The 24,107-nt window shown below is 38.1% G+C and overlaps 1 protein-coding gene across 4 annotated transcripts in view; it reads left to right on the top strand.

Annotated features, from left to right (window-relative positions):
- MSRA (methionine sulfoxide reductase A) overlaps window positions 1-24,107 on the top strand; it is a 426,296-nt gene that overhangs the window by 55,048 nt on the left and 347,141 nt on the right. The window contains exon 1 of one of the 4 annotated variants that reach the window (XM_041765378.1): window positions 1,464-1,605. The exons of the other annotated variants lie outside the window; for them this stretch is intronic. Within the exon in view, the coding sequence (XP_041621312.1) occupies window positions 1,473-1,605 (133 nt within the window). The 5' untranslated portion in view covers window positions 1,464-1,472. Of the gene's footprint in view, window positions 1-1,463; window positions 1,606-24,107 lie in introns of those variants that run through there. 4 annotated transcript variants of the gene reach the window in all.

The raw sequence follows: 24,107 nt of genomic DNA on the forward strand, positions 1-24,107 counted from the left end.
GTATTGGTTCATTCAACTTGACCGCTTTTTGCAGCCCTCCCTCTAGGTGAGAGATGCCGATGTAGAGGCTGAGCCAGGTGTGACAAGGAGTTCCTGTGTCTGACTTCCATGTACAAGGAGGGACCCTAATGCTTCTCACCACTCATGGTCTCGCCATAGACTGATAGTTCATGGGTTGGGTCTGCCAGTTTCTCTTTTCCATGAAAACATTTTATTCCAGTTTACATTTTGGTACAGTTAGGATTTGCATCGATCTTATCTTCAGAAAGATATGGTGTGTCAATTAAGTTGACAATATCATGTTATCAGTATTCTCCACCCTCTTGATTTAACTTTATGAATGCCACAAGGGAAATTGGAACATAGAAACTTTGCTACAGAACTGATGGGTCAACATGTCTGTTTCCCAACTGATTTCTTTACCATCCTCACAAGAGGATATGACTGATCTTTAATCTTCCCAGTATCTCTCGGAAATGGGTGACACACTTTAAGTGAACTTAATGACTGCTGTTTGGTTGTCAAATGAGTTATTGTGAAATTTACTTTATTTTGTTAATGTTGGTTTCTGCCTCCTTATTCCTTTCACCTAAACACAAAAGCAGCTCAAAGCTTTTGCCTGGCTGCCAGTGTGGGCAGCCCTCCCACCTCGGCTGCCAAGCTTTTAGCAGATGAAATAAAAATCTATTTATAACTGGTCTCTGATGGATTTCCTCCCTACCTGTGGTAGTGCTCCATCAGCAGGTGTACTGAACAGATGGAGAAGGGTTTTAATTTTTTCAGTTCAATTAGATCAACTCTCCAGGTTCAGACCAGCACATTCCCTTTCTTACTTAGTTTCTTCCTCTTGGCATTAAAATTGTTGAGCATAGCAAAACACAAATTAAGACCAGAAGATACAATACATATAGTGCCTGCCTTTAAGATAAATACTCTGGCAAAGGAACCACATTTGACATCAGACAGTATATCAGTTTTAATCTTTCTCTCCCTAGCACCTAATTTTAATGTTATTTAATATTTGGAGTACTAAAATGCTGAAGTATATGCATGTTTTCCTTTTCCTTCTGATGTGCTTTTAGCATTTGAATTTACATATTTTGAAAATGTATCATGCTGTTTTTCAAGAACAGTTTGTCTCTGATAGTAGTAGTTCAGTATATAGTAGTAGTTCAGTATATATTGCGAAGAAGGAGGAACTGAAGTCATTAATTTCATGAAGTTCATTTGCCATCTTTTCTCATCAATGATTGAATTATCCAGGATAGTGATGAAATGGTATGATGTAGTCCCAAACCAGTCTGAATGTGACCTTACTTAGCTCTGGATTTTACCATCACTAGTCACTGAAAGATAGGTTATCATAATTTCTTTTTTTTTTTTTTTTTTTTTTTTAAATTTTATTTATTTATGATAGGCACACAGTGAGAGAGAGAGAAGCAGAGACACAGGCAGAGGGAGAAGCAGGCTCCATGCACCGGGAGCCCGACGTGGGATTCGATCCCGGGTCTCCAGGATCGCGCCCTGGGCCAAAGGCAGGCGCCAAACCGCTGCGCCACCCAGGGATCCCGGTTATCATAATTTCTGACTTTAACGTATTTATAGGTATGTTCTACTTTATCACATTCGCCCTTAGTAGGTTCTCTTATTCCCAAGATCCTAGATTTCAGTTAATCCCTGGCTCTCAGATATGAGGCCAAGGCTGACTGCCTTATTGAATGATTCCTGCATTCAGCAGACCTTTACTAAGCTCCTGTCCAGTTTGATGACACTGCTGTCACAGAGGCCCACAATTCAGGCCTCACTCTGTTCCCTTTAGCATCATCAACACTATTTAGTTAATATCTCTTTGAAGCTGAGTTTGAAAAAACAAGATTTGGCCTATTTCATTATATTTTTTTATTCAGATTTTAATAGAAGCAGCCCCCCCCCCCCCCCCCGCAATTTTATTTTGCTCAGTTCTTAATCATTCTCGGGTGATTTTTTTTCCATAGATGTAGATTGTTCAGATTTGTGGCTTGCCCTCTGGCCTCTTTTCCCATCTTGCCCACTGAGATTTGTATCTGAGGTGTCTGGAGCCAAGTGAGATTCAAATAAGTCACTGCTGGCTAGAAATAGGGGGAACACTTTTGTTAGGAGAAACAACATAAATGAGAACCACCACTGCTCACCCATGTCATTGTCTGATGAGTGCATTTTAAGATTCTCTTTAGTCGTTTGCTGTACTTTTTAAAATGGGCTTCTGTATTTGGACAATAACTGGAAAATAATCTAGCAAAATCACCTCCTCTGATCCTTCTGTCTCCTTTGCAGAATCTGTGTCAAGTGACTGTCTTAGTTTTCACAGTAGAGATCTCTCTTTCTCCAAGGCTGGCTGACCCATGCTATCTTTGGTAGGTTATTCTATAGAGTTGTGATGCTGTGATCTTTCTTCCTATTACTTTCATCTGCTGTTCCTCCTTGTACCTTTTGGGGTCACAGAGAACAAAATCTAATTCTAATATGTTCCAGCCTTTCACATATTTGAAAAATATCCCTTCTATATTCAACCATTTATATATGACATGATTTAGTTGCCTGGCATTCCTCTAACCTGCTCCAATTTAGCTACTTCTGTATTACAGAGTGGCATGCAGAATGGGGAGCAACATTTTATTGAGGTGCAGCCTGACAAGTGCCAGGAAAAGCCAGATCATCATGTCCTAGTTAGAGGTCAAGCAAGTCTGAAAATTTCTTACTTGTTTGATTTGACTAAATAGATCATTTTATTCCCCCAGTAGAACAACAGAGTTTCTGTTGTATCCAGAGACAGGCGGAATGTTTCTGGGCTGTGATGGATTCACTTTGATCATCTGGACCTAGCTTCTGTCATGCCAGTACATGGCTGTGTGAGCATGGTACGTGAATGTATGGCGAATGATGTCAAATGGGTGCTGAATGACAAATTTGGGGCCATCTGGAATGCTTATATGGCCTGTGAACATAAATCATTCTACCTCTCCCTGGCTCCTTCCCTCATTACGATGCTACACCAGTGTGTAGTTTTCTCTCACAGGGCCACTTAATGTAGTCTCCTTTTAAAAATACTTTGTAAAAGTGAAAACAATGGGACGCTAGGTTCTCAAAAAATATAAAATATATTCCTAGGTTAATTCCATTTATGATTTATCCATCTCTTCCCCCGTAGCAAGTAGAATCATCATAGGGAGGGGCCATCAGACAGGTTTCTTGGTAATTTTTAATTTTTTTGCATAGCATTAGTGTATCATGTGTTATTTCCAAGGGGAAGGTATATGACTAGGGATGGGAGTATCTTAATGTGGGAATGTTTAATGTCTCCAGAAGTACCTGGCACAAGGTAGGTGTTCAGTAAATGTTTGTTGAATGAATGAATGAGGCAGCAACTTTTATTCTATGTTGTGACCATCATTATTTCAAAAGCTGTTATGCCGTGAGACTGGCAGAGTTTCCCTGAGCTTCCTAATAGATCCTCACCTAACTACCACATTTGGGTGGCTCTAGAAGAAAGGTCTCTCAAATCTCTATTTAATTATTTTAAAAAAAATTTTAAGTAGGTTCTGTGCCCAATGAGGGGCTCAAACTTAGGACCTCGAGATTAACAGTTGCATGCTCTACTGACTGAGCCAGTCAGGCACCCCCCAGATCTCTATTAAATATGGCAAATCCCCAAGCTATCTTAGATTAATAATATCTCTCAAATAGTTGCCTCATATAGATTCAGCCTTACCTAATTTACTTTAGTGTTCATCTAACAGATATGTTCTGAATATTTTCCATATGCTAGGTGCTATGCTGAAACCTGAAAAAGAGCAAAAAATTCAGATCTCTGTCCTCAGTACAGTAGACAAATATATGTTACATATAAGTATGTGTTTGTGTGTGTGTGTGTTTGTATAGTATATCACCACAGATTATAAAGCACAAGTGCAAGGAGCTGTGAGAACATACTTCTGAATTACTACTATGTCCCAGGCATTTTGCTAAGTACTAGGATTAGATAGAGCAAGGATGTTAAAAAGGGAAAGAAATTTAAATAGGTATAGTCTGTCATCAGAAAACTGAAAATCTTTTTGCAGAGAAATAAAAACAATTACTGCCCAATATGAGAAGTTCCATGAGAAATATTATGAGCAAAGTTTACCCAATCACAGAGGTAGGATTGACCAATTCTGTGCTACAGGGAACTTGATATTCGAGTTGGATCTTAAATGATGAGTAGAATTGTATCAAGTGTAGAAATCAGAAGGAGACCTTCCAGGAAGGGAAAAGCCTAAGTGAAGACATCGAGGCAAAATGACATGGAATATCTGAGGTCTAGTGAATAGTTCCAGGTGGCTAGAGCATAGAGGGGTGGAGTTCTAGAAGGTAAAGTGGGAAGGAGATGGTACAGTTTGCTGAAGATCTTACTGTGGAAAGTTAAGATCCTTGCTATAGAGACAAACCTTAGGTGCAGAGGATATCACAAGGAAAATGCTATGTCAAACTTGACAATTTGAATATATTAGGTTAAATGGATGATTTTTTGAGAAAATAGAAATAACCAAAATTGCCTTTAAAATAGGTAGAACATAAGTAGATCAAGACTAATGAAAGGCATGGAGAAAGCTGTTAAGAAATTAGGATCTAAAATGCCATTGGGATTATGTAGTTTTAAAAGCAAAGTATTTGGCTAGAATGCCTAGGTGATATAACATCTTCTAGAATACAGGAGAAGAAGTAACATGTGCTTATTCATGTTATTAGCCTGGAATAATCTGTTAAGAACAGTCAGGATGAAAGCCCAAATCTAAGATGTTAGCAGTTTTTTTTTTTTTAAAGATTTTATTTATTCATGAGAGACACAAAAAGAAAGGCAGAGACACAGGCAGAGGGAGGAGAAGCAGACTCCATGCAAGGAGCCTGATGCAGAACTTGATCCCAGGAATCCAGGATCACACCAAAGGTACATCTGCCAAAGGCTGACGCTCAACTGCTGAGCCCCTGAGGCGTCCCAGATGTTAGCAGTTTTAAAAGAGAACTTCTTTTCGTTTCTCAATGGAGCCAGCACTGTGCTCTGTGAACTATGTCCCTTGAATACATCCTTCAGTGACTGCGTATTCTGTGATTAATGGCGGGGGGGCGGAGGCTTTCGTGAGGCTTACTTCATCTGGGCATACAGCCTCTTTTTTCTAATGTTGGGCTTTTGTGGTCATCCTTTTTTCTTGGTCAAATTTGCCAGAAATTTATCTATTTTGTCATTCTTTTCCAAGACTCAGTTCTTAGGTTCATTTAGTAACCCTAATAGATTTCTTCATCTTTATTTGCATTTTGTTTGTTCTCTAATTCATTAGTTCCGACACCTAAGTCCAAGGTTTTATTGGCATTCTGAGATTACCTCCTTATTTTAAAAGAATAATTTGCTACAATCAGGTAGAGTTTACTAGAAGCACAAGGATAATTCAGTATTAGGAAAGCTAGTATTGTAATGAATCACATTAATTTGTTAGAGGGAAAACTCTGTATGGTCATCCTGAAAGTCACACAAACTGATTTAATCCAACATCCACTTTTTCTTAAAAATAAAGAAATAAAAAGCTCTTTGAAAAGGAGATATAGAAAGTGACTTTCCCCACAAAATAGAGTATGAATGAAAAAAACCATTAGCAATGTGATATAACTTGTTGGTGAAAAAAAAAAAAAAAGCATTCTTATTAAAGTCATGACCAGATGAAATACCTGGTATCTTCATAATTATTCAACCTTGTTTTAGAAGTTTTAGCTAATGCCATAAACAATATAAAGAAATAAATACAAACAGTGGAAAAGAAGCAAAAACATTATTTTCAGTTGTAACTACCTGGAGAATTCATGAAAAGATACTTATAGAGTGTCTATCATATGCTAAGCTCCCTATCTTGCAAAACTTACAGTGTGTTGGGGAAGACATTCAATTAAATGCAATTGGAATTGCATTAAATAAATTAATTAAATGCAATTACTTAGTAAATTATTAAATAAATAACATTACATTAAATTATTAAATAATTGCTTAATTAAATCCCAATTAAATGTAATTCTAATATAGTGTTGTAAATTCCATGATGGAGAAAACACAGAGTGCTATGGGAACTATCATATAATTGAGGCTATCCTAACTTTGGAGGATTATGTATTTATTCTATTCTTTAAACTTGCCAGGTTCATTACTGCCTTACAGTGGTGCCATTCCCTCTGCCTGGGAGCTCTTGGCCTTGACTTTTTATGGCTGGCTCCTTTGAATCGCTCAGGTCTCAGCTCAGGTGTTTCCTTTTCAGAGTGATCATTCCTGACCACCCATCTAAAGCAGCCCCACACCCCCACCTGTCATGCTTTCACATCTCTCTGTTTTATTTTATTTACAACAAGATCACTCTCTTTAGTGGTCTCATCTATTTATTGTCTCTCTCTACTCCCATCACCTAAAACATAGGAACAGCACAAAAACATAGAAACCTTGTTGCTCTTGCTTGATGTTGTATCCTCAGAGTGGAGAACCGTGTCTTCACCTAGTTGATACTCACTAAATATTTGTTGAGTGAATGTGCTGGAAGACAGGAGGTGGAGATGGAGACGACAGTTGGCCAAGAAGGCAGGACCTGGGCTGAGTTGGACTTGGGAGGTGATATGGATCAAATGTTTGTGTGCCCCTGAAATTCGTGCGTAGAAGCTGAATCCCCCATGTGATAGTATTAGAGGAAGAGGGCTGTAGCAGGTAATTAGGTCATGAGGGTAGAACCTTTATGGATGGGATTAGTACCTTTATAGGAAGAGACACCAGAGAACTTGCTTCCTCTTTCTCTGCTCTCCACTGTGTGAGGATACAATAAAAAGATAGCTATCAGAAAGCTAAGATAGTTTCAGTTAAGAGAGAATCTGAAGTAGACTTTGCTCCAAGTACAGAGCTTAATGCAGGGCTGGATCCCATGACCCTGAGATCATGACCTGAGCTGAAATCCAGAGTCAAATACTTAACTGACTGCACCACCCAGGCACCCCTTCTTTTTTTTTAACGGCTGGATAATATTCCTTTGTGAGAAAGATATATCATATTTTCTTTTTTTTAATTAAGATTTTATTTATTTATTCATGAGAGACAGACAGAGAGAGAGAGAGAGAGAGAGAGAGAGAGGCAGAGACATAGGCAGAGGGAGAAGCAGGCTCCATGCAGGGGGCCTGACATGGGACTCGATCCTGGGTCTCCAGGATCACGCCCAGGGCTGAAGGCAGTGCTAAACTGCTGAGCCACCTGGCCTACCCATAGAATATTTTCTTTATCCATTCATCCATAGATGGACACTTAGGTTGTTATCATGTACTTGGTTATTGTAAATAGTATGGCAATAAACATGGTGGTGCAGATATCTCTTTGAGAGCAATTTCCTTTCCTTCAGATATATATATATATACCCAGAAGTGGAATTGCTCGATCGTATGGTAGTGCTATTTTTTTTTTTCAAAGAGCCTTCATATTGTTTTCTACAGTGGCTGCAGCAATTTACATTCCCACCAACAGTGCACAAGGGTTCCCTTTTCTCCACACTGAGCAGGGAGCCTGTTGTAGGGTTCAATCCCAGGACCGTGGGATTATGATCTGAGCTGAAGGTAGATGTTTAACTGACTGAGCCACCCAGGTGCCTGTATTGCTTATCTTTTTGATGATAGCCTTTCTAACAGGTGCAAGGTGATATCTCACTGTAGTTTTTGTTTTATTTATGTAATGGTTGGTGATGTTGAGCACCTTTTTATAGACCTGTTGGCCATTTGTATATCTTCTTTGGGAAGATGTCATTGCCTATTTTTTAAATCAAGTTATTTATTTGTTTGTTTATGCTGTTGTATGAGTTCTTTATATAGTTAGGATACTCACCTCTTATATGTGAATTGCAAATATTTTCTCCCTTTCCACAGATAGGCTTTTCATTTTTTTTTTTAAAGATTTTATTTATTTACTCATGAGAGACATACAGAGAGAGAGAGGCAGAGACACAGGCAGAGGGAGAAGCAAGCTCCACACAGGGAGCCTGATGCAGGACTCAATCTTGGGACTCCAGGATCATGCCCTGGGCTGAAGGCAGGTGCTAAACTATGCTAAGCCACCCAGGGATCCCTGGCTTTTCATTTTGTTGATGGTTTCCTATGCTGTTCAGAAGTTTTTTCGTTTGATACAGTACCATGTATTTATTTTTGCTTCTGTTGATTGTGCTTTTGTTGTCATAGCCAGAAAATTATTGCCAAGGCCAATGTCAGAGAGCTTTTTCCTGATGTTTTCTTCTAGGGTTTTTATGGTTTCAGGTCTTAAATTTAGTCTTTAGTCCATTTCAAGTTAATTTTTGTGAGTAGTATAAGATAGGGATCCAGTTTCATTCTTCTGAGTATATTATTTAGTGTCCTATATTTTTGAGTTTTCTGGCTTTCCTCCTGTTACTGATTTTTGGTTTCATACACCATTATGGTCAGAAAAGATAGTAGATATAATTTTTGTCTTTTTGAGAATGTTAAGACTTGTTTTGGGGCCTAACATATGTTCTATCCTAGAAAATGTTCTATGTATGCTTGAGAAGATTGTGTATTCTGCTATTGTTGGGTAGAATGTTCTGTATATGTCTGTTAAATATACTTGGTGTAGTGTTCAAATCTTCCTTTTCCTTATTGATTCTCTGCCCATTGTCAAGAATGGAGTATCAAAACCTCCAACTATTATTGTATTGCTATTTATTTCTCCTTTTAATTCTGTTAGTATTTGCTTTATATAATTAGGTGCTCTGATGTTGTGTGCATAAATGTTTACAGTTGTTTTATTTTCTTGATGAATTTCTTTATCATTATATAATGACCTTCCTTATCTCTTTTGACCATTTTTAGCTTAAAGTCTTTTTGCCTATATAAGTATAGCTATCACTGTTTTCTTTTGGTTATCATTTGTTTGAAATATCCCACACTTCATCACAGTGATCTCAGTCCATATATCCTTAAAGTGAGTTTCTTGTAGGAAGCATATCATTGGGTATTTTTTTAACCTATTCAGCTATTATTTGTCTTTTTTTTTTTTTAAAGATTTTATTTATTTATTCATGAGACAGAGAGAGAGAGAGAGAGAGAGGCAGAGACGCAGGCAGAGGGAAAAGCAGGCTTCATGCAGGGAGTCCAGTGTGGGACTCGGTCCCAGGGTCCCCAGATCAGGCCCTGGACTGAAGGCGGCACTGAACTGCTGAACCTCTGAGCCACCCAGGATGCCCCATTATTTGTCTTTTGATTGGAGAATTTGTCCATTTGTATTTAAAGTAAATATTTATAGGTGAAAATTACTATTGCTATTTCACTGTTTTCTGTTTTGTAGATCCTTTGTTCCTTATTTCCTCTCTTGCTGTGTTCCTTTCTGTTTTGATGACTTTTTGTGGCTGTATGCTTTGACTCCTTTGTCATTCTTTTGCATAGCTACAACAGGTTTTTCCTTTGTGAATATCATGAGGCTTATGGAAATATCCTGTTTTTTTTTTTAAATTTTTTTTATTTATTTATGATAGTCACAGAGAGAGAGAGAGAGAGGCAGAGACACAGGCAGAGGGAGAAGCAGGCTCCATGCACCAGGAGCCCGATGTGGGATTCGATCCCGGGTCTCCAGGATCGCGCCCTGGGCCAAAGGCAGGTGCCAAACCGCTGCGCCACTCAGGGATCCCGAAATATCCTGTTTTAATCTGATAACAAGTTAACTTCAATGGTACAGAAACATTATACTTTCATTACTCCCCTCCCCACACTTTAGGTTATTGATGTTGCAATTTACATCTCTTTCATATTGTGTATCCAATAAAAATTATTGTAGTTGTGGTTATTTTTTTAAAATTTTTATTTATTTATGATAGGCACACAGTGAGAGAGAGAGAGAGGCAGAGACATAGGCAGAGGGAGAAGCAGGCTCCATGCACCAGGAGCCTGACATGGGATTCGATCCCGGGTCTCCAGGATCACGCCCCGGGCCAAAGGCAGACGCTAAACCACTGCGCCACCCAGGGATCCCTGTGGTTATTTTTAATATATTTGATTTTTCACTTTTAAACTAGAGCTGTAAGTGAATTATGTACCAGCATTACAATATTAGGGAATCTGACTTTGACTATGTATTTACCTTTACCAGTAAATTGTACACATTTTTATGTTTTTACAATGTTAATTAGCATATTATTTCCATATGCGGAATGCTGTATAGCATTTCCTGAAAGGCAGGTCTGATAGTGATGAACTACCTTAGCTTTTGTTGGTGGGAAAGCATCCCTCCTTCATTTCTAAAGGACAGCTTTGCTGGGTATAGTATTTTTGGTTGGTAGTTTTTTTTCTTTCAATTTTTTTGAATATATCATTCCATTCTCTTCTGGCCTGCAAAGTTTTTATTAAGAAATCTGCTTACAGTCTTCTTGGGGCTCCTTTGAATATGATGAGTGACTTTTGTCTTGCTGCTTTTAACATTTTCTCTGAGTTTTTGACTTTTGATAATTTAATTATAATGTGTCTAGTTGTAGTCCCTTTTGGTTCAATAAATTTGGGGCTCATGATTCCAGATGTTTATTTCTCTCCCTGACTTTGGGAAATTTTCAGCCATTATTGCTTTAAATAGTCTTTTTTCCCCTTTTTCTTCCTTTTTGCCTTCTGGATTCCCATAATGTGTATATTGTTTCTTTTGGTGGTATCTCTAAGTCCTATAGGCTTTCTTCACTCTTTTTCTTTCTTTCTTTCTTTTTTTTTTTAAATTTTTTTATTTATTTATGACAGTCACACACAGAGAGAGAGAAAGAGGCAGAGACACAGGCAGAGGGAGAAGCAGGCTCCATGCACCGGGAGCCCGACGTGGGACTCAATCCTGGGACTCCAGGATCGCGCCCTGGGCTAAAGGCAGGCGCTAAACCGCTGCGCCACCCAGGGTTCCCTCTTCACTCTTTTTCATTCCTTTTTCTTCTTGTTCCTCTGAATGGGTAATTTCAAATGACTGATCTTCCAGTTCATTAATTATTCTACCTGGCTGATCTGATGTTGAAGCTCTCTATTGAATTCTTTAGTTCAGTCACTATATTCTTCAGCTCTAGGATTTCTGTTTTTTAAATTTTTTTTTATGGTTCCTACTTCGTTGTTGAACTTCTCATTTTATTAGTGTGTTGTTTTCCTAACTTCATTTAGTTGTCTGTGTGTTCCTGTAGTTCACTGAACTTCTTTAAGGGGACTATTCTGTTTGTTTACTTAACGTTTTAAATTTTAATTCTAGTATATTTAACATATAGTGTTATATTAGTTTCAGGTGTACAATACAGTGATTCAGCGATCCTATACATTACTCAGTGCTCATCATGTTAAGTGTAGTTAAGTGTACTCTTAATCCCCCTTCACCTATTTCACCAATCCCTCACCCACCTCCCCTCTGATAACTATCAGTTTGTTCTCTATATTTAAGAGTCTGTTTTTTGATTTGCCTCTCTTTCTTTTTATTTTATTTTATTTTTTTTTAATTTTTTTTTATTTATTTATGATAGTCACAGAGAGAGAGAGAGAGAGGCAGAGACACAGGCGGAGGGAGAAGCAGGCTCCATGCACCGGGAGCCCGATGTGGGATTCGATCCCGGGTCTCCAGGATCGCGCCCTGGGCCAAAGGCAGGCGCCAAACCGCTGCGCCACCCAGGGATCCCTCTCTTTCTTTTTAAAGAGAACTATTCTGAAATCTGTGGTAGACAGTTCATAGATCTCCATTTCTTTAGAGTCAGTTATTGGAGCTTTATTAGTTTCCTTTGGTGGTATCATGTTTATCTGATTCTTTGTGATCCTTGATTTCTTCTATTTGATTCTGAATGTTTGAATACGTAATCTCCACTTTCAGACTTTATAGTTTTGCTTCCTCAGGGAAAAAACCTTCACCAATCAGCTCAGCTTGGGGTATCAGACAGGTCAGCTGGTAATGTTCATGGCAGGTGGAGATGGCTAATGGGGTCTCTGCCTATGTTCTGAGGCTTGGAGGGTGACATTGGCTGGGCTGTGTGGTTGAGTGGGCCTCTTGGCTGGCCTCTGCACTCAGAAAGGACTATTGGGTGGAAATATTGTTCTGGCAGAGCTGCTGGCTGTGGTCAGTGAGACCAGTGCTAGACTCTGCAGTCACTTCTGGTTAAGAGAAGTCACAGACTTTGTTCCCTTGTAGGGTAGGCCAGATAGGTTGTGGGTCATGCTGTGCTGTTGGGGAAGGTCACTGGGTGAGCTCTTTGATTGGAGAGGCCTTCAGCTAGATCCTGAAGTTGGGTAGGTCTAGAGACTGGGCTCTACAGTCAAGCAATGAAACTGTCTCCTTTGTTGAGTTGGGCTGCAGGCTCTGCTCTGAGATTGTGCAGGGTCTTTGTCTGGACTCTCTGTCTAGGTGAGACCATAGGCTATGTTAAGCAGCACAGTGCCAGCCTGCAGGAGGAGTGATATGGTCAGCAATGTAGTCCTTCCTCTTATCCTTCTAATGTGCTCTTTTTTAGTCTCTGTGGCTCCTTAGGGTGCTTCAACCTTACCCCAGGGTTCTGGGATTTTCCAGTGGTACCTTGTTTATGGATAGTTGCTAGTAGGTCTTGTGAGAGGCATTGAAGTTGGGAATGACTTATGTTGCTGTCATGATGACATCACCCTGGGTTTTTGTTTGTTTGTTTGCTTGCTTGTTTATGTAGGATGGATTTGAGCAAGTACTGGGGGGAGGTTAACATTGAAGTTACAGAAGAGGAGAGGGAGGGTTATTCTTTGGAGGACTGGGATATAGAGCACAGGGGTTAGCCTGAAAGAGGAGAAGAAACAGCTCATCCCTGTAATGGGAAGGTAGGAGGAGGGGATTGGCGCAGAAAGTGAGGTTTATAGGTTGGGTAATTACAAGTGGGGAAGTTTTCTTTGAGATGATGTTATCTTCTGAGAATGAATGGGAGGTGGCAGGGTTGGAGGTTTGAGTAAAGTAGATAATAAAATGTGCATAGGCCATTAAGAAGAGAATGAAAGACAACTGACTAGAAAAACATGGAAGGTAGAGGACCCATGAATTTATAGGGGCAATGGTCTATAAGTATAGGTGATTTTCTCTAGAAGCTTGTAATGGTTAGCTCTTGTATTTGCATGTTTTTAAAAAATTATTTAAAAAATTATTTTATTGAAATATAATTCACAGTCTGTAAAATTCTCCATTTTATAGTGTACAATTCAGTGGCTTTTAGTATATTCACAAAGTGGTGCAGCGGTCATTACTGTCTAATTACAGATCATTTTCATTATCCTAGAAAGAAACTCCGTACCCATTAGCAAGCAGTATTCATTCTTCTCTCCTCTCATCTCTTGGCAACCACTAATCTACTTTTTGTCTTTCAATTTGTCTATTCTGGACCTTTATTTTATTTTATTTTATTTTATTTTATTTTATTTTATTTATTATTTTATTTTATTGTTATTTTATTTTATTTATTATTTTATTTTATTTTTTATATTTTATTATTTTATTTTATTTTATTTTTTATATTTTATTTTATTTTATTATTTTATTTTAAAGATTTTATTTATTTATTCATGAGAGAGACAGAGAGAGAGAGAGGGGCAGAGACACAGCCGGCTCCATGCAGGGAGCCTGATACGGGACTCAATCCAGGGACTCCAGGATCACACCTTGGGCCAAAAGCAGGTGCTAAACCACTGAGCCACCAGGGATCCCTGGACCTTTCATTTAAATGGAGTCATATGATAGGCGGCCTTTGGTATCTGGCTTCTTTTGCTTAGCATAATGTTTTCAAGGTTCATTCATATCACAGCATAGATCAGTACTTCATTTCTTTTTATGGCTGAATAATATTCCATTGAATGGATATACCACATTTTGTTTACCTGTTCATGAATTGATGGACATTTGTGTTGTTTCCACTTTTTGGCTCTCATGAATAATGTTTCTGTGAAGACTAATGGACAGGTCTTTATGTGGACATACATTTTCAGTTATCTTGGGATTATACTTAGGAGTAGAATTGCTAGGCCATATAACAGCTTATGCTTAACATTTTGAGGATCTTCCAAACTGTTTTCTATTTTAGCTGCAGCATTTTACATACCCACTAATAACATACAAGGGTTCTGATTTCTCCACAACCTTGCTGACACTTGTTTTTGTCTTTTTCCTTATGGCCATCCAGGTGGGTGTGGCATTTCAAGTAAATGCCTGTTGAAGGAGAGCAACTGGATTGATCCATGTTTGGGATTTTTTCTAGGAGGTTCCATGGCAAAAGAAAGTCCTTATGCTTGAGAATGATGGCAAGTAGACGGTTGAATGAAGTGATAGGCCAGGAAATGAGTTAAAGAAATTAAATAAAGGACATATGAGAAGGAACTATAAAACTTCACATAAAGGAAGCCTTAAGTTAATGAAAGAATCAATATTGTAAAGGTGTCAATTCTTGCAAAATCTCATATACAAATGAAATATAAATCCAGTAAAAATCCCAATGAAAGTTTTTTTTTTGAAGAATTTGCTAAAACAATTATAAAGTTCAACTGAAAGAATAAATGCACAAGAACACTCTAGATAAAAAAAGAACAAAGATGAGGACTTATTAAAGCGTACTATAAAATTAGTAAACAGTGTGGTTTTATTTTTTAAAAGATTTTATTTATTTATTCATGAGAGACACAGAGAGACAGAGACACAGATGGAGGGAGAAGCAGGCTCCTTGCAGGGAGCCCGATGTGGGACTAGATCCTGGGATTGGGATCACGTCCTGAGCCAAAGGTAGATGCTCAACTGCTGAGCCATTCAGGCATCCCTGACAGTGTGGTTTTAGTAATGGAAGAAGTCCATGGATTGGTGGGAAAGAAGATCCAGATTTACATGGGAATTTATCTTGATAAAGATGACATTGTATCATCAGAATTGAAAGGATAGGTAATGTGACATGGCAATTGGCTCATTGTATTAAGAAAGTGAAGTTATGTCCCTGTCTTACACATTCAAGCAAATAAATTAGAGATAGATTAAATACTTACGAGGAAAAATATATCTATACGATGTGAGAAGAGAAACTTTGTAGTCATGTGGGGGTTAGATTTTGTGTGTGAGGGGGGATAGGAGGATCAGAGATACAGAGAAGGCCATGGAAGGACACATAGGGAAGACAGACCATGTGAGGGTGGAGGCAGAGATTGGAGTGATGTAGCTATAAACAGAGGGCTAGCAAGGATTACCAAGCCATCAGAAGCTAGTAAGCAGGAAAGGAAGAATCCTTCCCTAGAGCCTTCTGGGGGAAGCATTGTCCTGCCAATACCTTGATTTTGGACTTCTGGCCTCCAGAACTGCAAGAGAATAAATTTCTGTCTTTAAGCCACCAAATTTGTGGGAATTTGTTATCTCAGTCCTAGGAAATGAATGCAGTAACTAATCAGACTTGATTTGATAGAAGGAGTAGTCAGAAACATTACTGAGTTTTCTAAGAGATTGATACTGTAACCTGTATTTGATTATTCAGTTCTTGGGAAGGCAAGAAGTTCAATTTCATGGTTAGGGAAGCCTCATAGATCTGCATGATGGATTTGAGGAATCTGGACTGGTCCCACGGGGACAGCAATTTTGTCTTGTCACTGCTGTTTCCCCAGCATTTAGAACAGTTAGAACAGAACATATAGCCTATACCCAGGACCTCTTTAATGATTGAATTAATAAATAGAAAATATACAAAAATACAAACTGTATCAATTTTTTTTGTGGATTTTTAAAAAAGATTTTATTCATTTATTCACGAGAATACATAGAGAGAGAGGGAGAGGCAGAGGGAGGGCAGAGGGAGAAGCAGGCTCTGTGCAGAGAACCTGATGTGGTACTTGATCCTGGATCTCTAGGATCATGCCCTGAGCTGAAGGCAGTGCCAAACCACTGAGCCACCTGGGCTGCTTGTATCAATTTTTAAAACAATAAAGATAAATAAACCAATTTTTATTTATTTTATTTTTTTTAAAGGTTATATTTATTCATTCATGAGAGAGAGAGAGAGAAAGGCAGAGACACAGGCAGAGGGACAAGCAAGCTCCATGCAGGGAGCTTGATGTGGCACTCGATCCGAGGACTCCAGGATCACGACCTGGGCTGAAGCAGTGCTAAACTGCTGAGCCACCCAGGTGTCCCTAACCCAATTTTTATTTTATTTTATTTTATTTTATTTTATTTTATTTTATTTTATTTTATTTATTTATTTATTTATTTATTTATTTATTTATTTATTTATTTATTTATTTATTTATTTATTTCCTAACCCAATTTTTAAATTGATTTTGGAAAAAAAAAAATCAGCATGTGGTGGGGACAGTAGAGCCAGAATAGCTACAAGAAAGAGAGGAAACAGTCCCTAGAAGGAACACCAAAGAGTCTGGAAAGTCCATAGCTTTCCTTTGAGCTGGGCCTGACAGTGCGGTAGGCCCTCTCCCCCACTCCCCCCTCCGACATGCTGGCTAGCTTCAATGTACATAGAAAGGGAAGCGTGAGATATTCTGTCTTGAGTAAGTGTGAACTCATGGCCCTTCTCTTTGGGAATGTAGAAAGATACTGGATTTCTATAAATGTAAGTTTCTATATTCTGGGTATTAGAATGAATCTTATTTGGTGGGACCATGTCTTTTGTTAATCTAATAAAATGTCTTGTATAGATAGTAATTTGATGATGTGAACACAATCAATACATGTGCTTGCCCTGTTGTAGGCTTTTTGTTGATAGCTGTGAATGTTACTTGCTAGTATTAAAATATTTTAATTTTTGATAACTTGGACTCCTTTTACTCTGATGAACCAGTTAGAAGTGTTGTCAGAGAAAACCTAAATTTACTCTCATTTTTAGTCATGAGTGAATCTCTGATTACCATGATAAAGAAAAATCTGGGGTCCCTACATTCTTGCTTGAATTCTCATGCATGTAACATTCCATCTTGATCAGAAGATGCCAAAGATTGAACATAAATGAAAACATGCAAAGCACTTTATCACTCTGAGAAGATATTTAATTTTCATCAGTCAGGAAAGATACAGACACCAAATCAAAGGTGTTTACAGGATTTTAGTGAGTTTCTGGTTATTTTATTTTCACTGGCTTTTAACTGTCCCCCTGGGCACATGTTGGTTGGCAGATCTTGGATATTAGTTTTAGCTTTTGTTATCCCGCACTCTTGCTTTGGAGTAATGTTTTTACTTCATTGCATATATAACGTTGGCAGGTATAATTAGTCACTGATGTACATTCTTGATTATAGGAAAGACTTTATAACAATGGCTCTTTTATTCCTCTATTAAGCAAACAGCAACTGAATATTAGTTATGTGCAGTGAACTATGGGAAATGCTGAGGGGAAACAAAAATATGTAAATCATGGTTCCAACTATGTATAAGGCCTTTAGATAACATAAATAATCATAGAACACATATCTTTATCTCAAGTGGTTTATAACCTTACTGAGGAAATACTATAGTCTTAATCATCTCTTCTCTTTTCAAAGACTTTCAATGGCTCTCCATTTTCCCTACAGTAGAGTCTGGACTCTTCAGCTGAATACTCAAATTTCTTTACAATCTAATTCCAAACCATCTTGATATCCTCATCTCCTACAGATCCTCCCCATATGCTGTGCTTGATTTTTTTTTTTTTCTCTTTTCCCAAATTCTATTTTCTTCCCTACCTTTGTGCCTTTGTGCTTTCTGGTTGTTTATGTGGGTTTTTTTTTTTTTTCTTAGACTGGCCTCCCTTATTTTCACTAGTTGGTAAACTTCTACACATTCTTTAAAACCAGCTCCTCTGTTACCCCTTTTGTGAAACTCTTATTCAATCCCTTCCTTTCCCCAGTGGCAGAGTTGGTCTCTGGGCTAGTGCTAAAAGAGCAGGGATGTAGAATCACTTTGGGGAGAAGTCACTGGTGCCTAGAATATTGGAAAGCAACAATCCTTGGCTTTTCTGGCTTAGCCTAGGCTGGTTTGGCCCCCTCCAAAAGAATCTCAGTATTCATGAAGGCCTGTTATAGAGACCTTTAAGGAGAATCCCCCTATTTCTGAACCTCTGGCATCTCCCGTGAATGTGAAGGGCCTGTAGTATGACTTTTGGTTCTTATACATCTGTGTGGGCTGTTGTTCTACTTCCTTATATTTCATAGTTTATGTCTAGACAAGTACTCCCTGAGAGCATGATAGTAAATAACAAGTATTAAGTGGAGATACATTATCCTGGATATCATTTCTAGTATGTTTGGTATTTAATATTGCTATATAATTTGTCTATAAAATGCATGTCTTTATAATAAAATATGAATGGGTATCTGTTGAAGGAAACGGATTTTTGATGAACAAGATGATTACAGGATACTATAGGAACCTGTTATTTAATTCTTTATTGGGTCACCTTCTTTAGTATCTAGGGGAGGTAATGAAGGCCATTTGGTTAAGATACTTTCTGTTGCAACCTCAGAAAACAGTGATTAAGTTCTACACTTTGGAGTTGTTTGCATTGGTTGAAGTGTGGAGTTACTCTAGAATGAAAAAGCAGCTGTGGCAAAGTATTTATCTATTTGATTCTCTGATAAGTACTTTGGTACTGAGATAATTAATACACAGCCTTGCTCTTTTGGAGAGAAAAACATTCAAAGAAATGTGTGACCAAAGTATTGAGTGCTAAGAGAGGCTTGTGTTTGATTCTTGGGGAGTACCAGCTGGTTGGTGAAGAACAGTCTTAGAGTAGGAGAAGAGATGGGGTTGAGTCAAAGACTTTTTAGAATTTGGGCCTGGACTAGAATACTGAGAGCAGTAGAGTGTTGGGATTTTCTCTCTGTGTAGTGGATAAAGAGATTGTCTTAGGGTCTTGGCAGAAGTACTGAAGAGGAATATTTGGAGAAAGTTAATGAAAACACTGGTTACAAAGGTGATCAGGGCTAAATGAAAGCAATGAGATATAGTAGAGCATCCAGGAGCTAGCAACAGCTCTACCAGTACTAGATCCAAAGGGGCAAGAGGAGAGAGGAATTATAGAATGGAACTGTGCTGTAGGAGAGGATCACCCCACAGGAATTGTGCCCTTCAGTAGAGGAACACAACCATTGCCAAATTCTGGTCTGGAAGGGAGAGATAGCTAGAGGAATACACTTGTAGGCAGTCTGTTGTTCAGTCACCTGCCAGTATGTCCCGTTAGCCAAACCCAACCAGAAGCCAGAGGTCAAGGGAGCCCATTAATGCATAGTCCATACAGACACCAATAGGACAGGGAAGAATGGAGAGTAGTTCTGAAAGAGGAAGTAGAAAATCGAGCAGAGGAACTTTTAGGCATAAGTGAACATTGTATTTCAAGACATCAAGGGCTCTGCTGAGTTTGGAAACAATGAATTTGTAATTGTACCAGATAGGAAGAAGATAGACTTTTTAGTGTGTGAGCATGAAGAGCTTTCTCTGCTAATCAGAAGACTTGTAACCTGCCAATTGGTATATGATTTCTGGTTAGCACTCTGGAATATGTACAAAGGGATAGTGACACCAAGTGTTAAGGACTTACCTCTGTATGTGGTTCAGTCACACAAAAAGTGCATCTACAACTTTTGGGGTGTTTATATACTTCAGCCAATATTACCTCAGTTGAATTAATTTCAATTAAATTCAGAACATTTTCTGAAAATCCATAATTTCCTTGGAACTGTGCTAGATAAGCTCAGGGTACCAAAACAAGAAGGCACAGAGAGTTAGAATATAGTGGAAAAGATGGTTATGTAAAAATACTTGTGTAATTAAAGGATAAAACAGGACAGTAGGCAAGCTCTCTTGACTGATTTTTACATAAAAGACTCACTGTATTAGTTAAGCCTTATTCTCTCCTTAACCATTGTGGCTGTTATGTTGCTAGACTGAATGTTTTCAGCTAGTAGGCCATGTGTTTGTGTATCTGTGCACTTCTGTAACTTGTATGCTTTATTGAGAGCCTGTTGTGTTTGTTCGCAAATGTTTTTGCGTCAGTTGGGCTTGTTACTAAGTTTACACAATTTAATTATATATAATAGGCAAACCAATGAAATAGAAGTGCAAAAAAAGATGTTGTTTGCATTAAAATCAAGTCAAACATTTTGGAAAAACTTAATAAAAATTTGTCACTTAAAAAATCCCATTGAAATAGGTACAGGTAAGACAGTCCTTTATCCTTTAAGCCTGGCAGTAAGGATGATCTTGACACATAATTTTGTTGGTAGTGGACAAGATTAAGACAGTACCTTCTTGATGGTTTCTAGATACTTCTATGAGGTATGAGTAGACAGGGAAATGAGGAGGTGGGGGCTTGAGGAGGGTGAAGAAGTTTTGAAATAGATAATATGGAGAGTGGGAGAGGGAGCTCGTTGGAGGCTTATAGAAGGACTTCTGCGTGAGAGACTGATGGTCTGCCTGAGGCTGGAGACCATGACTTTGTCATGGCACAACTTAAATCACCTTGTGACATCCTCTAGCAGTGCTCAGTAGGCTATAGAACTAGTGTGGTAGTGATCTAGGTGTGGGCTTTTGTGAGGCAGTTGTGGCAGAAATTTAAAGGAGAGTTGGAGGTTGGGACAAAATGATTTAAGTCTTCTGTTTGGAATCAGCACCTTCTAACAATTTGTCAAAAAAAAAATAAGCAAAGGGAAAGCAGACAGACACTGGCTATATGTTCTATAGGCCTTTTAGAAAACAGAGTTGTTCCTTTGGAAGCACCCATGTAAATCTATAAGGTGATATTGTAGATACCAAGGAATGCCCATGAATATCACTATGGCATTGTTGTAAACAAGTTAAGGACAAGGTTATTGTCAGGAGTGTTAATAGACAGAACACGTGTGCAAGAGCAAGAGAGAGCATTTTAAGCACTCTAAGAGTCAAGATAGCTTCCTAAAGTTCATGAAAAAAAAATCAGAAAAATAGGGAAGCCAAAGGGAAAGGTACCTGGGTTCAACTAAAGCACTTGCCCCCTCCTGCCAGAGAAGCAAGAGTATGTAAGAACCAGTGGAAAAGAACTTGAGCTGCTGGAAATTATTCCTTATGAATACATGGCATAATAGGTCTATAAAAAAAAAAAAGACTTCCAGATTGTTAAAGAAAACAAAGTGATTTAAATGATGAATTGTGATGTTTAGTCTTATTAGAAATGTTAGTGGATCCAAGGAACATAGTAGAGTTAGAGTCAAGGATTTGGATAGAGAGTAAGCATGATGAGAGAGAGGGAACATTTTACGAGGCTTGCTAGCATTTGAGATTGCAGGGATGGAGGGATTTCTGGCTTGGGTGTGGCTGCAGATGTGTATGGCTGGCATAAGTGGTGGTGAAAGTCAATGGAACTGAAGACATCTATGAACTAAGAGGCAAGGGGATTCCAATGCTTTTTTTGGGGACACTGAGATCACCCTCAAATAATGCCAGGATTTAGGACAGAGAAGTAGATTGGGAGACAATCGACAAAGACCTGGACAAAAGTGGGAACATTCTCAAGGAGGTCAGTAGGTATGGTGCATGAGCCAAAAACGTTTTTTTGCCAAGGAAGGGAATGATGGTTTCCCCATTTTTACCTCTGTTTCATTTTTTTTAAAGCATTTTTTTAAATTGAAGTGTAGTTGACACACAATGTTACATTAGTTTCAGGTATATGACATAGTGATTCGATAACTCTATAGGTTATGCTGTGTTCACCACAAGCATAGCTGCTGTCACCATGCAACACTATTACAATACCATTGATTGTGTTCCCTGTGCTGTACCTTTCATCCCCATGACTTACTCAATCCATGACTGGAAACCTGTACCTCCCATTCTCCTTCACCCATTTTGCTCATTCCTCCTTCCTCTGGCAGCCACCAGTTTGTTCTCTGTTTTTGGGTCTGTTTCTGTTACTTTTGTTTGTCCATTCTTTTTTTTTTTAATTCCACATATGAATGGAATCATATGGTATTTATCCAAAGAAAATGAAAGCATGAATTCAAAAAGATATATTCACCCCTATGTTTATTGCAGCATTATTTACAATAGCCAAGAATAGAAGCAACCTGAATGTCCATCAGTACATGAATGAATAAAGAAGATCTGGTATACATATGTGTGTATATATACATATACATGCACACATATATATATCTGGTATATATATGATTATATATAATTATATATTTATATATATATGCATATATATATATAATCACTAGATTGTATACCTGAAACTTACATAACATTGTCAACTATACTTCAATTAAAAAATGGTTTTTAAAAAAACCCCAGAAATACACACACACATACACATGTGCGTGCACACGTACTGGAATATTACTCAGTCATAAAAAAGAATGCAATCTTGCCATTTACAGCATGGTTGGACCTAGAGGGTATTATGTTAAGTGAAATAAGTCAGAGAAAGACAAACACTCCTTTCTGATTTCTTTGTGATAAATCAGATCTCTTTATGAACAAAATTTATGCTTTTAATTGGGCAGGGTATCTGCTCCCATTTAGGGGGGCATCTGCTTGCTGTACTTGTGAATCTTAGGGAAAAATCCCAGAGTGACTTTGCCATAATTGGAACTAAGATTCATTTCTTGCTCCTATGATTCTACTTTGATATTAAATAAGTTTTCCTTTATGAGACATCAGTCAGTAAATAGAACAGAATGTATGGTTAGGTAATTAAAATTATTTTCATCATTACAATTATAATATGCCTTGCCATTTCAAATACCAAATATATGCTTATCTTTCCTAAGATTTTGCAAGAAATCTATTATTCAAGGGTACAGAGATGATTTTTTTCAGTTGAGTTAAACATTTTTATGGATTAGATATGAATTCAGTAAAAATAATTGAATTAAATTAGATGACATGAATAATTCATGACATGTAATTTCACATCAGTTTTGGCATAAAAATAAAGCTATTGGTTTATGTGCTAGGAAAATGTATTTTATTATTTAGAGAGATAGTGAACATTTATTATTTTGGAAGATAATTCACTTTATGATTAAATTGAGATACTAAATTGTAAGATTGAAAGAAAGTATAACATTACTAAGAGGACTTGGTGCAAGTCACCACTTCATCTACTTGACAAACCACTTGTAGCTGTGTCTTGGTGATTAGTGATTTTAGAAGATTTACCATGATAATCTTCTAGGTCTTTTTTTCTTTTTTTTTTTTTTGATAATCTTCCAGATCTTGAGGAGAAGTCCAGTAATTGTGCCAGAACATTCTAGAGTGTATGAAGGCTGCCAGATGTTCTCTTTGAAGAGCAGAGAGCAACTTTCTGGCTAGGTCTGTCCTCTGGGGCTGGGCTCTCAGGTCCTTGACTGCACAGATTTCCTCATTCTTCATCCTACTTCCCTATTGTGCAGGCCAGGTACCTTTCTTTTCTGGTTAAACTTTTTTTTTTTTTTTTTACTTTTTAAAGATTTTTGATTTATTTATTCATGAGAGAGAGAATGAGAGAGAGAGAGAGAGAGAGAGAGAGTCAGAGACACAGGCAGAAGGAGAAGCAGGCTCCATGCAAGGAGCCCAGCGTGGGACTTGATCCTGGATCTCTAGGATCATACCCTGGGCTGAAGGCGGTGCTAAAGTGCTGAGCCACCTGGGCTGCCCTCTGGTTAAACTTTAAATTTTTGCCAGAAGAGAGCATACATTTGGGCCATGGGGCTGACTCCTGATGTGAGTGGAGAATTGGCCTTTTCACACTTATCATTTGATCTGAATGTGGTAGTAGTTACGACAGCTTGTTCAAAAACCTACTCTGTGGAATTTGTCATTCTTCTTAATGTGGAAAATAATTAGTTCAATAACATCATTCATTCATTGAAAAATATTTACTGTATGCTCACTCTTTGTATAGCCCAGGATCCTGGGACATTTGGGTGAAAAAGGCTCAGGGAGTCTCTCACAGAGTTGGAAGAGTTGATGTGGTGAGGTGGGGGGCCAGGAACAGGGAGGCCCAGATAAAAATTTTAATAGAAAAGTGAACCTGGATAGGCAAAGATTTGGCCTAAGCCTTGAAGGGGGGCAGGTAGGAGTTAGCTAAGCAGAGAGGGGAAAGAAA

The sequence above is a fragment of the Vulpes lagopus genome, chromosome 8 (genome assembly GCF_018345385.1).
Source record: "Vulpes lagopus strain Blue_001 chromosome 8, ASM1834538v1, whole genome shotgun sequence".
Classification (NCBI taxonomy): Eukaryota; Metazoa; Chordata; class Mammalia; order Carnivora; family Canidae; genus Vulpes; species Vulpes lagopus.